At 38.4% G+C, this 15,852-nt stretch overlaps 1 protein-coding gene across 3 annotated transcripts in view; it reads right to left on the reverse strand.

Annotated features, from left to right (window-relative positions):
- Rnf130 (ring finger protein 130) overlaps window positions 1-15,852 on the reverse strand; it is a 107,982-nt gene that overhangs the window by 42,979 nt on the left and 49,151 nt on the right. For all 3 annotated transcript variants that reach the window (XM_051180824.1, XM_051180825.1, XM_051180823.1), the window contains exons 4-5: window positions 3,421-3,492; window positions 1,356-1,438 (exon numbers count right to left, since the gene is read on the reverse strand). In XM_051180824.1, the coding sequence (XP_051036781.1) occupies window positions 1,356-1,438; window positions 3,421-3,492 (155 nt within the window). The remainder of the gene's footprint in view (window positions 1-1,355; window positions 1,439-3,420; window positions 3,493-15,852) is intronic.

Genomic DNA, 15,852 nt, shown 5'->3' on the forward strand with positions numbered 1-15,852 from the left:
TGAAAGCAGGCACTTGCTGGCTCGGCTTTCTGATGCACCTCACCAACCCTTCTCCCGACTTGCTTCGTAAATGTACTTCCTTCAGCCTCACTCACATGTTTGGATTTTAAATAACTGGAAGAAGGGCTTCTTACATTGAGTTTGGTAAGATTTTCCTTTATGTAACACAGACTTGGAATGATTGCCTCAGAATCTTGAATTTCTATTTCTGTATACAGCATTCTTCTGGAAATCCAGGATTAAAAATCGAGAACAAAACAAAATAAAACAAAAACAAAAAAATGGTTCTCGTGAGGTTATGACAAAAGCAGCAAGTGTAGCTGGCCTGTCCCTTGCTTCTGCATGGACTCCCACTATGTATGCTGCTATCACAATCACCAGAGGGCCCACTGGATGTTACACAGAGAGCTTCCAAGACTGCAAAACAACCCCCTTCTTCAGTAGCCATGTCAGGTACTGCCACCAAATGAAAAACTAGCCGGTATGTATAATAAGACAAAATGCTCCTTGGCAGGATCAGAGGAGACAGAAATGTAACCTGCAAGGGAGTGTACTGTCTCAGAGCAGCTACAAAGCAAACAGCAGTCCCCCATTCTGCATAATTCAGGTGTTTAGCACAGTGGAATCCAGAGCCAGGTAGACGAGGTGGAGGACCATGGGAGGGCTTTGTAATGAACTCTAATTTGAGATGGAAAGAAACAAAAAGTATTTTGTTCTGTCTTTTTTGTCTGTACTAGGAATCAAACCCCTAACCTGGGACATGTTAGACAAGTTTTCTACCTAACCCAGGAGGATCATTGAATACAAACTCTTAAGTTTATAATGTGCCTGGATGTTGTCATGTGTTTGTTTGTTTTTGGTTTTTTGAGACAGGGTTTCTCTGTGGTTGAGGCTGTCCTGGAACTAGCTCTTGTAGACCAGGTTGGTCTCAAACTCACAGAGATCCGCCTGCCTCTGCCTCCCAAGTGCTGGGATTAAAGGTGTGTGCCACCACTGTTGGGCTGTTTGTTTTAAACAGGGTTTCTCTGTATATCCCTGGGTGTCCTGGAATTTGGTTTGTAGACCAAGTTGGCCTTGAACTAAGAGATCCACCTGCCTATCTCTGCCTCTCAAGTGCTGGATGAAAGGTGTGGGACACCATGCCTAGTTTGTCATGTGTTTCTTACAGACATATGCAAACAATTCTTGGGAGGGACATTGGTCAGAGTTGCCCATGATCTCCCATCAGCATTCGGGTCTTGACCTGTCAGGAGAGCTATAGTCAGGTGTCTTTGAGGAGCAAGTAGATACCTACTCCAGAAGGGAGACATACAGACATCAATACCATTCCTTTCAAAGAAAGAAATCTGACATACTTGCAAGGGAGAATCCGAACAACATCATTCTGCTTATAGCTCTCTATGCAGACTGCACAGTGATCAAAGTCTGGGTCTGTTTCCTGAAACAAAAAGCACAGGAGCTGAGCGTGAGCACACAAGAGTTACAACTCAGCTAGGAACAATGCTAAGGTAAGCAGATGGCTACAAAGGGAAAGGAACTAAAAGTAGTAACTTTTCATTTGATTAAGTAGGGTGACCCAAATTACATATCAACCAACCATACAATCTATACTAATTCTATTTATAATATGCCTTAGAATAAGCCAGAACTCTATTTTTTTCTCACAATTCACAGCAGATCACCTTGGATTATCATGTGTCTACCCCAATCCCTCTATTACTACCTAGGCTCAATAGGTTTCATTGTTACAATCTAAAATATTAAGATCCTTATCAAGAGGCTCATGCAGCCAATCAATTCCTAAAACACAGCTACATATGATGGGGAGTACCTAGTAGACTCCTATGTTATAATAGTCCTAACTCAAGTATGGAAATTGCACTCTGATCAGACTTGGGTAGTTTCCTGTTGCACCCGTCCCGCCAGCGGGAAGAACGACAACAACAGGATTCTTCTCAAGCACACTTTATTGGGAGCTCCAAGCTGAAAGAGAGAAAGACTGAAAAAGAGAAGGAGAAGGACCCCGACCCTACGGAGCGCCAAGCTTATATACTCATGATGATGTGGACATGCAGCGTCATCTGATTGGCTTAGGTCTCATCGGACGATTGTGCATCACCCAATCGGGATAGGTGAGCAGCCATCTTAGGATAATGTCACAATGTTCATGGGCAGACGATTAGGCATGCGCAGACAATTAGGATACAAGAACAATAAACAAGCTGACGTGGCAAAGCCTGACGAAGCCAACGTGGCCAGCGTGGCTTCCCACAGTTTCCAGTTTAACTCAATATTGAGTATTTATCAAGAATCAGGAAAAAACAACCAGTTATTTGGTCACCAGGTTAATAGACTTCCTTCACCCTCTAGGTTCCCCTAGCGTTGTCTTAAAGTATGCCAATAGCCTAAGCCATTGCCACATGGTTGGCAGGTGCAAGGGATACAAAAAAGTGTGCTAGCTTTCATAATTATAGGAAAGGTTATTTAGTACTGAGGAGGTAGGTAGAAGAAGATAAAGAGGTTGTACGGAATCCAGGGATTTTCTAATTAATAGCAGTTGGCCAAGCCAAAAAAAGCATGTGTACCAGGAACTGGTCTAGGGTTAAGTGCAGCTGTCTTGATGCAAGCTTGCTTTCTGCAAGTGCCCTTTCCTTAGTGTGCAGTGACACCCAGTGTGAACGTCCGTACCCCTGCAGCTGTGCCGAGGGCAACCAGCTCCAGCATTCACAGGCACAGGAGTAAAAATGTTGAAGGAAAGAATGTGGCAAGACAGAAAATAGTCACACAAAATCCTCCTTTCAGAGCTCTCCGATAAAATACTGGCACTGGGTGTGGGGTGCTAGATTGTCTTGTGTTTTTTTTTCTTTGTTTGTTTTTGCTTTTGTTTTGTTTTTCCCCTTTGAGATTTCTTTTTTTTTTTTAAAAAAAATAATTCAAACTTGGAAAGTTTGAATATGCTGAATAAAGAAACTAATACTAAAATGCCATTTGGCACTTGAGCTCTGACTAGGGAATTGTGAAGAAAGGTTTCAGCTCTGCTATTTGTTGCCATCTCTTTTACTTGGTCCCCTTTAGGTCCAACTGTTATGAAGCCCTTGTTAACTGAAATTCCCTAGAAATGAAGGTCTTCAGGCAGGTCTTAACTGAGAAGAAACAAAACCCAAAACAGATGCAGCAGTCCTAAGAAACAGAAGAAAATGTACTTCTCTTGGCTATTCTATGTGCAAATTGTCTCAGAACTCCTGGAAGATGTGTGCTTACCTGTCACAGAAGAAAACTACAGAGAACAAGCAGTGTTAACTGTGAGTAGTCACTGACGCTGCTAACAGCAAGAGTACCTGAAGTTCAGGAAAGCTGAAGACTAGCTGAAGGCAAAGCATGAACGAGATTTCAAAGAAGAAAGTAATTTCATTACTGTACCTTATCACCCTTTTTCACTGTTCTAGTTGTCAATTTACTGATGGCTTTCTTGGCTGCATCTCCAAGACGACGCTAAGAAAACAAAAAATAAAAAGACATTAAATGGAAGATTTATGAATAATGGTCCTCATTTTAGTACCTGATGCTGAAGTGAGCATATGATCTTTATTTTAAATAATTAAAGATATGATGTCTCTATTATCCTAGACTACTTCTGTCATATAAGTGGATTCTGGAAAAGCAATACATATTTTAAACACTGGCAGCTATACCATAGATTCTTCTTTCTAGCTGAATAAAAAGTGTATTTGGAGAGAACAATACTTGTTCATCCCCTTCGGTTTGATTCTGTGTGATGCCACCCGTGCTGCCCCATCCCCTAGCACTGCCACTCTTGCCCTATGAGCTTTCCCAGTGTGCTCTGCCAATAAGCACTGCTGGGGATATAAACTGTCTTAGTGAAAGAAACCAAAAAAGTCCCACTAAATTCTCATGATAGCACTGAGAATAGACACAGTGACATATCTACCCCTGGTTCAGCTCTCATTATTCTCTGTGATCTTAGAGAAGGGTGTTTGCTTGTCTAGGATTAACTCAGGTAATTTCTAAAATTTTACTTATCCAACATCGCCAGTCACAAACAGCAATGCTGGACATCAACAACACAATGATGACATGACAGTGAACCTGTATCCCAGCCTTAAGGAGACTTCTGAACTTAGGGGATTTCTAAAGGAATACATTTTATGTGGTGATGAGTGATGGGTTAGGAATAGGGAAGAAGAAGGTGCTGAGGAAGTGATGCCAGAGCTAACTCTTGGGAAACTAAGCAAGGAGGACCTAGGAAGGAGTTAAGGACAGGATGGGATTCTGTACAAAAGAATCAGAATGTTTTGTGAGTCTGAGCTCACACTGGATAACAGACACAAACTGAGACTGTCTCAGACAGCCATTCTAAATACAATTAGATTTTAAACTGAGCAGAGGGCTGAAGGAGTAGGGAGGGAAAAAAAAAAAAAAAAAAAAAAAAAAAAAAAAACCAAGGGAGACCTCACATTGTATTGTTAGGATTTAAAAGAAAAACAGGAGGACATTAGGAGAAAATTAAAAATCAAAATAAAATAATTTACTGAATATCTTTGTATATAACACCCAGCTTTAACTATCAATATTTTGCTTGTAATTTCATTTAACAACCCCCCCCCTGTATTGTAAGGATATCAACTTGTCACATCATCTAATCTTCATTTTTCCATCTCTGACAGGGGCTTTTGTTTGATGGTACTGCTGGTAGCTGGTTTGTATGAACCAGAATATAAAGTCTAAATGTTATTTACTTGCTATGTTTTTCAAGTCTCTTTAGCCTGAGTCCCATCTATCATACTTGAAAACAAACAAAAAACCAGCTTGTAGAGATATAATGGGCTTAAACTGCTCATTTAAGGGGTACATGTTATATTCATTTAAAAACACGTTGAAAGTCCATGGCTAGAGCTCACAGTTTATTTTCATGCACTGCTTTAGAGACGTTAGTCCAATTCTGATGGACTGTTTTGTGCTTCATTCAGTTCAAATGTTTTATTTTTTCTTGTTTGACTTCCTAAGACCATGGGTTAATATTCACATATTTAGGGGTTCTTGAGATTTTTCTGCTACTGATTTATTTAATTTCAAGTGGTCAGTGGACATATTATATCCTGTGTAAACTTGACTCCTTGGTTCTATGGCCTAGAATGTATGTCAAAAGAATGTGTTTTGCTCTTGTTGAATGAAGTTCTCTATCAATGTTCACCTGGCTCCATCAGCTGGCTATATAAGTCTCTTCTACACTAGCTGCTCTCAGGCTGTGTATGCTTCAGTGACTGAGATGGCAGGCCAGCAGTTCTTGCCTCCGTTTATAAAGCTTTGTTACTAGGCATTTAAGATTGTGATGTCTTCTTGTTTAAATGATTGCTTTATTAAGAAATAACTTAAATTCCCAGAGACAGCTGTGCTCTGAAATTTACTCTGGCATTAATGTAACCACTTAAAAGTTTATTTTAATTTGTGTTACTAAGGTATGGCTTGTTTCAGTCTTTTTTTTTTTTTTTTAACCTATTTTAACACTTATTTATACAAGCATCATCCTCCTGAAATACTTCCTTAGTCCCATGCATTTTTATATTATATTATATATTGGTACATATAATATATACACTGTACATACATAAACACATATTTGGTTTTACAAGACAGAGTTTCTCTCTGTAACAGCCCTTGCTGTCCTGGAACTTGCTCTGTAGACCAGGCTGACCTCAAATTCACAGAGTTCTGTCTGCATCTCCTCCCGTGCTGGGATTAAAGGCATGCACCACAACCACCTGTCTGAGCAGTTTTGGAAGCAGCACATAGATGGGTCTTGCTTTTTTGTGAAATCCATTATCTTAATCTCTGCTTTTGAATGACATGTTTGCACCAAGTATTCCAGATTCCAGGATTATTAGATCTTTTATCTGTAAATTGTTTCACCTGGAACTTGCTTCCTACTCCACGTGTCCATGTCACCTCCTCTGTTGGGTACAATTAGAAGTGTTAAATTTTTTTACATTAATTAATTTATGTATGTATACACAAACTTCTGTGAAGGTAGGAGAACAGTGTGAAAGAGTCAGATCTACTTTTGATATGTGGGTTCTGAGACTGAACTCAGGTCATCAGGCTTGTATAGCAGTTCTTTATGAGCTGAGCCATTTTGATAAATTCGATTATGTAACTCTTTGTCTTATTATTTTAGTGGCTGCTTTAGGGTTAATGCATACATCTTTAACCACAGTTATGCCACTACATAAAAATATATATAGTTCTCTGTCTCTCTGCAACCTGTTTTGAAACAAGGTCTCACTCTATGTTCTAGGCTGGCTGATTTAAAACTTATAAGTACATCAACCTGGCCTAAATTTATCATTTGGCTTCAGCCTCCTGGTTCCTGAGATCCTGGGTGTGATCCACCATGCTGCTAGTACCCCATTATTTCTTCCTCTTGTCTTTTGTGTTATTTTTGCCATCCCTTACACTTATACAAATTTTATAAACTCAGTAATACACTATAACCATATTTCGGATTTTTTTTTCTTTTTTGAGACAAGATTTCTGTGTATAGCCTTGGCTGTCCTGTGAACCAGGCTGGCCTTGAACTCACAAAGATCTACCTGCCTCTAACTCCCAAGTGCTAGGATTAAAGGTGTGTACCACCACTGCTGCCCATTTCAGATTTTTTTAAGAATTAAAAATTATGGTTATCATGTATGTAGCATTAAATTTACCACTTTAATCCCTTTTAAGTATGTGGCTCAGTGAATTAAGTGTATTTGTGGCAGTATATCCAAATTCACTCATACAGCTCTTGATAATTAGTATTATGATTTTGATATTCTAGGTAGCTTAGCTCTTGATACTTAGTATTATGATTTTGATATTCTAGGTAGCTTATAGAAGAGGAATCACAGTTTTGAGTAGTATTTTCCAAGGTTCACTGCTGTGGTAGCATGCCTCAGAATTCCCTTCCTTTCTGAAGGTAAATGATATTCTACTGTATGTATATACAAATTTTCTTGGCAAAGGCTATTGCTACATACCCCATGCTGGTATCACATTTGACAACCTCTGCCTAAGCTTAGCAGGTGCATACACCATCATGCCTGGTTCATATCACATTTTATTCAACTATTCATGTACAGATAAACTCTGGAGCTGCCTCTACTTTTTGACTAATGTGAATTATGCTGCTATAAATATATTAAATTCCTGCTAATGCCTATCATTTTTAGATATTATCATCTGTGTTTCCATAGTGGAAACATCAATTTATTTATCTATTGGCAATGTACCACAGTTACATTCCTTGTATCCACACCAGTAGTTGTCATTTTCTGTTTTTAAAACACACGCGCATGCACACACACACACACACACACACACACACACACACACACACACACACACACTTTAAGCATCCTGATAGGCTTTCATTAGTATCTCCCTAATAAAAATGTTTTAGATATAAAACTTTAAATTCATTAAGATTAGATAGATAGTAAAAGTATTTTCTCAAAATATGCCAAATAAAAATGGACTAGACATTATGAATACAATTTTTACTTAATAATTACTCTTACTGAATATAGTTTCATTTGTTAAAGTTAGTATCTTTCCTTTTAATTTAGACAATACCTGATAATTGTTCTTACTGTATATAGTTCTCCTGTGTTAGAGTTAAGACCTTTCCTTTTTATTTAGATATAAAGGGGAAAATGTTACAAAATAATCTTTTTGTACAATGAGAAGATGTGTCACTCTGATTGTTTTACTAAAAAGCTGAATGACCAATAGCTATGCAGGATTTCCAGTTACAAATGATGCTGGGAAGGAGAAGGGTGGAGATGCCAGGGAATGTTGAGCAAGCAGAATGGGCAATACGGAGATGAGGTAATAAAGTTACAAGACAGAAATTAAATTAATAGAAATGGGTTAATTTAAGTTATAATAGCTAGTTAGAAAAAGCCCAAGCCATCAGCTGAGCTTTCATAGTTAACAATAAGTCTCTAAGTCATTATTTGGGAGCTGATGGTCTTGACCCCCCCAAAAAAAAATCCACCTACAAGCAGATTTCATGAGCCCCCACTAGCTGAGGAGGTACTGACAAGCTGATGACTTCTGGGGGAGGAGAGTCAGGGATGTGGTCCCTGGCAGGTCAAGCATGCCCTGATGGATGGCTCTATATCTATCACAAACTGGATTACAGGGTTATTTAAAGAGACAGGATGTTGGAAGTTGGTGGGTGGATCTGGGAGGAATTAGGTGAATATGTTCAGAATAAATTGCATGAAATTTCCAAAGAATGAATAAATGAATGAATAAAAATACTACATTAACAGAGTCTCTGAAAATAACCTTTCATTGCAATTGTGCCACCATCTCAAATAGTTGTTTACATTTATTTTTACTTTTAATTTTTACTTATTAATTTGTGTTTCCCAGGTTGACCTGGTTTCAAACTTAAGACACAAAGCAACCCTCCTGCCTCTCTCCTGAGTAGTTGGACTACAAATAGCTGGAATCCCATTTATTCTAGCAATTAAAACATTATGTAAAACATGTGATTCTAAAACCATAAAATGAAGTACAGGAAGCTTAACTTTGAGCTTCCTTTATCCCATTTCCTTTCCTCCCCAAATAATATTGTTGCTTTATTCTTATATTGTTTCATTTTGAAAATAAACATATATATATGTGTGTATATATATGTGTGTGTGTGTGTGTTAAGTAGATACATATGTGTTATATATCCATATATATATATGAATGCAATTTCATAACCCTCCTCTACTTACAAGTGCATATCTTGCTTCACAGAAGCACAGAGAGACTGTCAGCACTCCCTTCACATGTATAGCTGTAGATGAATCCAAGCACTCAGTATGGGCTGTGTAGAGCACTACTTTAGCAACCAGGTGTCTACTGGTGAACATTTGATCATTTCAAGTCTTGCTATCATAAACAACATTAAAAGAAACAGACTAGTACAGCTACCATTAGTTGTTGCTGTTGTTTTTTTTTTTTCCAAGACAGGGTTTCTTTATGTAGTCCTGGCTGTCCTGAAACTTGCTCTGTAGACCAGGCTGGCTTGGAATTCATATCTGCCTGCCTTTGTCTCCCAAGTGTGATTAAAGGTGTGAGCTACCAACACCTGGTAATGCTACCATTTTTATCATCTGTAAATTTATCATCAGGTTAGACTACTAGTCTGATGAGAGGTTAAGACAAAGGATAATCACTTATATAATTGTATTAGGTATTATAAATTGCCTCCTTACAAGAACTATTATCATCCTGTACGAGTACCTGTTTTCTCTACAACCTTGTCAAGAAAGCACACCATGACATTTTAGATTTCTTTGGCAAATGGAGCAATAAGAAATGTTATTTCAATATGGTCTTATCATATATCTAACCTATGAAGGAGGCTGAGTATCATTTTAAGGATTATATACATTTCATTTTAGCACTTTATTCATTTTACTTATTTATCACTTATGTAACTTATGTATGGTACATTTACGTGTGCAGATGTGGCTGTATATGTATGTATGTATGTATGTGTGGAGGTCAGAGGATGAATGACAATAGGAACCTTTCCTCTTGCTCTCCACCTTGAGACAACGTTCCTCTCTGGACCTGGGCCTCACCATTTTGGGTAGGCTTGCTGGCTACTGTGCACTTGGGATCTGCCTATCTCTGACCATGTTTGGGTTACCAGGATACAGGAGCTCACACCTGGCTTTCAAGTAGGTGCTAAGCTCCAGTCCTCTTGCTTGTACAGCAAAAACTCTTTAACTGCTGAGCCACTTCTGTACTTGAATGCAAAATATCAAAAGTTATTTAAATTTGTAGGACACAATTTAAAGCAACCCATACTATTTAATTTCTTAAAACATTTATTTATTTGTTGTGTGAGTATATGTGGGTGTGTATACATATGCATGCACTCATTCATCATGGCATATGTGTGGAAGTCAGAGGACAACTTTTGGAAATCTGTCCTCTCCTCGACCAAGGCAACTCAGGCTGTCAGGTTTGGTGGCAAGTGACTACCCACTGACCAGCCTGAAACAACTCACACTATGTAATATAACAGGGATTCATGTAGGATCACTGTGTTTTGAGGAAAGCTTACTCTGACAAACTATCAGGGTTTCCAGTCATTAGATCTTACCCATAGGTGTAGAATTAGGGTTGTATCAGCACATAGTCAGGTCTTCTCTTTGAAACATTGGTGAAATCCAGGGACTATGAATCTAATTTGCTCTTTATTCAATTCAAACTATCCTTTCTGCATCTTTTATTCACTATTTCTTGTGTCTGATTTTTTTTTTTCCTAGAAACTCTCTCCCCATGCCCTGATTGCTCCCCAACCTTTATACATCTGCTTTACTAACTTTCTGCCTTTGCTCTTCATTTTTTCCTTTAAGGCTTCTCCTACCAGGAAAAAGGTTTCTTTTCTTTTTCTTCGTTTTTTAAGAGAGGGTCTCATGCAGATCAGGCTGGCCTTAAACTCCTGATCTTCCTGCCTCTGTCTCCAGAATACAGTCAATACCATCCTTAGCAGGGAAAAATTCAGCATTATTGTACCTTTAGAAAACTTTGGTTGATCCTTTACTTCTTAGAGAACAAAGCCCAAACTCCTCAGCCTGTGATTCAACTCCATTGTAGTTAATTTATCCATTTAACTGGTTGACAGGCCCTGTTTCCCTTCTCTCCATTCCTAATGTTCCAGTATTCAACTGTTCTTTTTTTCTATGGAATTTATTCACTTGCCTGAAATTTCCCTTCAGATTGTCTGATGAAGCCTTTTTTCATTCTTTGAAATGAAATTCAGCTTGAACGTTACTACCTGCTCTGTGAAGAGTCTATGATTCACCAAGAGCCATATCACTGCTTCCAAACAGGAATTCTACCCCACAGCACCTGGGTGGCACCTGTCTGTGTCTTCTCAGGAGATCAGAGGCTCATTCTCTGTTTGCACCATGCCAGGCAGGCTCTTTGCTAAATCATAAGGATTTACAATCAATGTCTTCAAAATACCCCCATCTTAAAAGCAGAAAAATTTAAATCTTAAGCTCTTGCATAGCATTTAGAAGGTACAAAGTCTCTCCATGGAAAGTATTATTAGTTATTTACATAAACTGATCATTAGAAGGAGTCAGGAAAAAGGTATCTAAGTATTTGCAGTATCTAAAACAACAAAATAATAACTATTTAGCTCAAATTATATCCTTTCCCAGTTCTTCAGAAATTGTTAATCCTCAAAGAAACATGAAAAACAAAATTCATTCTACCTTCTTAAAATGCTAAAATATGTCTTTTTTTTTAACCATAGAATCTTTCACTGGAGAAAAATCTTTACAATATATACATTATTTCCATCTACCCCACTTTAGAAATTGGTAAAACCTGTCATTTCAAAGATTAACAGTGTTAAGTGCAAAGCATTATTAGCTTTCCCGATGCAGGGAAATTCAGTATGTATGTACGTACATATGTATGTATGTTTGTTTTTTTCACAACAGGGTTTCCCTATGCAGCCAGTGCATTCCTGAAACTAGATTTGTAGATCATGCTTGCTTCAGACTCAAAGAGCCTCTGCCTCTTGAGTGCTGGAATTAAACATGTGCCACCACATACATCTAGCTTAATTCAGTATATTTCTATATCAGGCATGCAATGCATTCTTGATTTGATACTCATCTAAGGTAAAATCAGGCAACAAAAGGTTATTTCAGTAGCCATGAAGCATTTACAAAACCAAGAATACTCTCTCTCTCTCTCTCTCTCTCTCTCTCTGTGTGTGTGTGTGTGTGTGTGTGTGTGTGTGTGTACACAGATGGTGTTAAATCATGGTGCTTAATATATACAGAAGGACATGTGTGTTCTGCCATTGGGGACATATACTAGAGATGTCAGATCAGTACATTCAGCCTGTTCCTGTGAGCAGCCAGGCTTGGGAGATCCACCCTACCACTGAGAGCAAGTGGTGCCAGATTGGAAGGAAGAATAAAATTTTCTTTTTGGCATTTGACTAAAATAGAGGAGACAATGCTTTGGAGGCTTTCTGACAGGAGTCCCTCTTTTCTAGGTGTTTTGGTTAGGACAATCAGGCTGATCCTGTATGCAGTTGTGACCTGAAGATTTATTTTTGCTATACACACACACAGCACACAGACACAAACACACAGACACACAGACAGACAGACACACACATAGACAGACACACACACGTATATATTAAATCAAGTATTATTAAAGTATTTAAAAGTTTAGATACTTTACGTGCATTTTTAAAGAAAATTTCCCAAGAAGGTATTTTAAACTTTGGAGGCTGTTTGCTTGTGGGAAAAAATTATTATCTGGCTTATTCTTCAACATTAAAATAACAATTTTATTTTATTGCTTTAGGAATCAAATTTGACTGCTTTAGGATTAAAGATTGCTGTTTAATCTTGACAACTTAAGTGGATTAAGAGATGTCTAGAAAATTAGTACCACACACTGCTGGGTGCCTATGATGGATGCAGCTCTACAAAGGATGAGGTTATTAAGGCTTTGACCTAATCGGTTGTTTAATCAGTCCACTGATGGAACAGAATCTGAACAGATCATTTGGAGATAGTGAGACTGGAGAAGGCAGGGCCTAATTGAGGAAGCAGGCCACTAGGAGTTGAAGGGTATCTTTTTCCCTTTTCTCAAACTCACTATGTAGACAAAAATAACATTGAATATTTGCTTCTTTAATCTCTAAACATGTATACCACTACACCTGACTTGAAGGGTAACTTGCCCATGCCCTGTCTCTCCTCTTTGCTTCCTGATTGCTACCATGTGAGTAGCTTTCCCTTGCCATGCCCTTCTTCCATGTTTCCTCTTTGTCACAGGCCCAGAGACAATGGAACCTGGTGGCATGGACTTAAACCTCTGAAGCTGTGAGCCAAAAATCTGTCATCCCTTGTTTGTATCAGTTATTCTGTCACAATGACTAAAGGTCTAATACAAAGGTACAATATTAATCAAGGAATTGTTCTTAAAAATTTACATCTCTCAAAAAATCTTCATGAACCCTTTCAATATAAAAGTACCAGACATCTACCATTTGGTATAAAATAACTATCACTGAATGATTCAAAGGTCTAAGTTGGGCTGGTGAGTTAGTGGATAAAGGTGCTTGTTGTACAAGCCTGATGATGAGTTCAATCCCTAGAACCCATGGTGGAGGAGAGAACCAACTCCTGACAGTTGTCTTCTGACCTCCACATGCATGTAGGGTGTGTGTGTGTGTGTGTGTGTGTGCATACATACAATAAATAGGTCTATATTTACATATTGTTTTGGTATCCACACAATATTTAAGTATTTTGACAGTTTTTCAGCAGTAAACTCAAAGGTGAACCATTTCATTTTCAAATGACATGTGGAATGAGCTGCAGTATAACTACTACCCTATGTTGGTCAAGTTATTTACAGTGTGTGGCCATCCTAAGCAGCATGTTCTGTAGAAACAACAGTATCAAGACAGAATTTTGTGAGGAAAATCTGTTTTCCATTCAACTCAGTTTTTTTCTTGCTAATAGTTCAGGCTTCTTCTTTTTTAAAAATAGTCTAAGGTTCCAATCGGTTGAGATGCTGCCACCTTCACATTAAACTTTAATAAGCTAAGCTTTTTAAGCCACATAAAAATTTCATCAAGCATTTCTCAACCTTAGGGAAAACGGAAGGAGGAAAAAAAGGTCAGAACATCACTTTCCACTAGAGTGTCATCTGGAGAGGGATGCTTTGAAAGGAGCCTCAACAAATGCTAGGAAACAAGCGCCCTTTGTGGATGGTGCCAGATGGCAAGTTTTTACTCCTTCATCACATACAGGCCCACTGAGGGTGCTAATTAATGCATGATCATCAAATACCAGACTCCTAGGACAACCGTGAGTGTCTCAAAGGCCTTTGGATGTGTCCCATTCAGCTCTAAGATTTCCATTGGTTTTCTGATTAAAATGTTTCTAGAAGAACTCCTGATTATCCTACTTTTGGTGTGTCCCATATGGCATTTAATAATATTTATTTATTATTCATATGGTATTTAATAATAGTAAGCCCAAATCTTCAATCTCTCTCTCTCTCTCTTTTTTCTTTTTCTTTTTTTTTTTTTTTCTTTTTTTTTTTTTTAAGCCAGCACTGATTCTCATTCCAGGGAAAGAGAAAGGGCTGTCTAGCACCTTGGCCTTGAATGGACACTAGGTACTCAGCTCTCCTGTCTTCCTTACTGCCCACCTCACTGACTCCCAACAATGTGCAGCAAAAATAAATCTTCAGCTCAGAACTGCCTACAGATCAGCCTGATTGTCCTAACCAAAACACCTGGAAAAAAGTGACTCCTGTCAGAAAGCCTCCAAAGCATTGTCTCCTCTATTTTAGTCGAATGCCAAAAAGAAAACTTTATTCTTCCTTCCAATCTGGCACCACTTGCTCTCAGTGGTAGGGTGGATCTCCCAAGCCTGGCTGCTCACAGGAACAGGCTGAGTGTACTGATCTGACATCTCTAGTATATGTCCCCAATGGCAGAACACATGTGTTCTTCTGTATATATTAAGCACCATGACTAACCACACCTGGGGTCATAAGCCAGTCTAAGAATGAGAAAAGAACTGAAAACAGTTTTTCTCTGATCATAACCCAAGCTAACAGTCATCATTACCACTACTTCACAGCAGACTCTAAACAACTGGAAACGAAGCACTTCTTAATACACTGGTTAAAGAAGAAGTGTCAAATGAAAAAAAATATACAAGGCTGGGTGTGTTGGTGTACAGCTGCCATCCTGGCACTTGGGGGCCGGAGGCAGGAAAATATAGAACTGAATGAAAGCACATGTCAAAATCTGTGAGGCAGAGCTTTAGCTTTACCACTTCTGAGAAATTTATAGCACAAATTACTTGCATTAGAAGAGAAACAGCTTGAGACAAATGAACTGTAGACTTGACTCTAAAATGTAATACATACTTTAAACATTTAGAAACAAGAAAAAAATCTGTGAGACAAAGAGCTTTTTACAATTGATACCAAAAGTACAATTTCAAGCAAACATATACAAATTAAACTTTTTATCAAATTTAGAAAATCCCACAACAATTTGTTTTGCAAGACTGTTAAAGTTGTTGAATAGACAAACTGTAGACTAGGAAGAAAGCATCTGCAAAGCACATATCTGATAAAGCAATACCATGTTTATATATACAGAGTCTAAAAACTAAACAGCAAAGTGCTGGAGAGATGGCTCAGTGGTTAAGAGCACTGGCTGTTCTTCCAGAAAACTTGAGTTTGATTCCTAGCACCCATACAGTGGCTCACAACTGCCTGTAACTCCAGCCCCAAAGAATCTGACATCTTTTCTGGACTCCTGGGGCACTGTATGCATGTGGTGAACAGACATGCATCTTAGCAAACTTATAAAATATAAAGAAATAAAATCTCAAAGAATTAAAAGAAGAATCCTCAACAGTAAAAGACAAACAATCTGGGAAGAAGGTGGGCAAGAGACTTAAGTGGATGTTTCACTGAAGTACTTGAAAAGATGATCAGGGTGGTGAGATGGCTGTCAGCATAGTGCCTGCTTTGCAAGCATAAGAACCTACATCTGCACGTCAGCATCCACAACCCTGGGTGCAGGGGACATCCACAACCCCAGGATACTCAATTCTTACCTCGGGCTTTCACAAATGTGTACATGTGCTTACATAGAACAATCATACATGCACATATGTAGGATGCTCAATTATGACCACTGGAGAATATACATTATAATAACAAAAGAAATGTTACTATAGCAAATTTTGTCAGGACATGGAGGAA

This window comes from Phodopus roborovskii, unplaced genomic scaffold (genome assembly GCF_943737965.1).
Source record: "Phodopus roborovskii unplaced genomic scaffold, PHOROB, whole genome shotgun sequence".
NCBI classification, from domain to species: Eukaryota; Metazoa; Chordata; class Mammalia; order Rodentia; family Cricetidae; genus Phodopus; species Phodopus roborovskii.